Source organism: Selaginella moellendorffii, unplaced genomic scaffold, assembly GCF_000143415.4.
Source record: "Selaginella moellendorffii unplaced genomic scaffold, v1.0 SELMOscaffold_185, whole genome shotgun sequence".
Lineage (NCBI taxonomy): Eukaryota > Viridiplantae > Streptophyta > Lycopodiopsida > Selaginellales > Selaginellaceae > Selaginella > Selaginella moellendorffii.
In genome coordinates, this window is record NW_003314445.1 from 99,442 (window position 1) to 100,363 (window position 922).

Genomic DNA, 922 nt, shown 5'->3' on the forward strand with positions numbered 1-922 from the left:
AAAACAATCTCAAACTGCTGCTTCTTTACCCAAATTCCCTGAATTCTGCTGCTGCTGTAGATTTCCCCTAAACCCGCGACCTCTGCCTCGTCCTCCTCTTCCGTGGCCTCCTCTGCCTCGATGATTTCCAGCCCACAGAGCTGAATCAGTCCCTGACTGATTGCTTGATGCAGAAACATTTGATGTAGACTGTGAGATCAAAACATGGAAAGGCCTCTGATCAAAGTCCACAATCAAACCTCTCACAGCCAGCTCCGAGCGTAAAGTTTGATCAGCTTGTTCAAAGTTGAGCGACATCATGCAAATGGTAGGGATGAAAGAACTAAAAGAAGAATCTTGCATGGCCTCGCAAAGCGCCAGAATTTTCTTGCTTTCGTTGAATGCCGCTGGACTGCCTTCAAGCTCCATCCACAGATCTTGCATCTTGGCGAGGAACTCTTGAAAGTTCTCACCTGGATGAAAACGGGTCTCACGAATGCAAATCTCAACCATGCTGATCTTGGAGAGGGAAAGAACAACATACTTGTTGTGAAGATGAGCCCAGATCTCACAAGCACTCTTATGATGCAAATGCATCATAAGGGCATCTGCAAGCTTAGAAAGAATCAATCCTTTTGCTCGAGATTCCTTCTTTTCCAGTGCAGCTTGTTCCCCAAGATCAAGCTGTTGTCGAGCTGCTGCAACAGAGGCACGAATTGCCTCTTCATCCACAACTTCTCCTTCCACCGAAGTCAATTTCCCATAGTTCTTCCATCTGCAGCACGCGCATCATTTTCTCGGACCAGGTGTTGAACCCTCTCCTCCCATTAAAGGCAGTGACTCCCTGAAAGCAGATCAATCCAACTTTGCTGCAGCTCATGATGTGAGGCACAAAGAAAAGGAGAAGAAAGAATTCAGAAACTGAGCTCTGATACCTACAGAG

At 46.6% G+C, this 922-nt stretch overlaps 1 protein-coding gene across 1 annotated transcript in view; it reads right to left on the minus strand.

Moving 5' to 3' along the window:
* Positions 1–9: 9 nt before the first annotated feature.
* The window catches only part of LOC9637535 (fanconi-associated nuclease 1 homolog), a 6,302-nt gene continuing 5,389 nt past the window's right edge, over positions 10–922 (minus strand). The window contains exons 14-15 of the mRNA XM_024667685.1: positions 902–914; positions 10–754 (exon numbers count right to left, since the gene is read on the minus strand). Of these exons, the coding sequence (XP_024523453.1) occupies positions 10–754; positions 902–914 (758 nt within the window). The remainder of the gene's footprint in view (positions 755–901; positions 915–922) is intronic.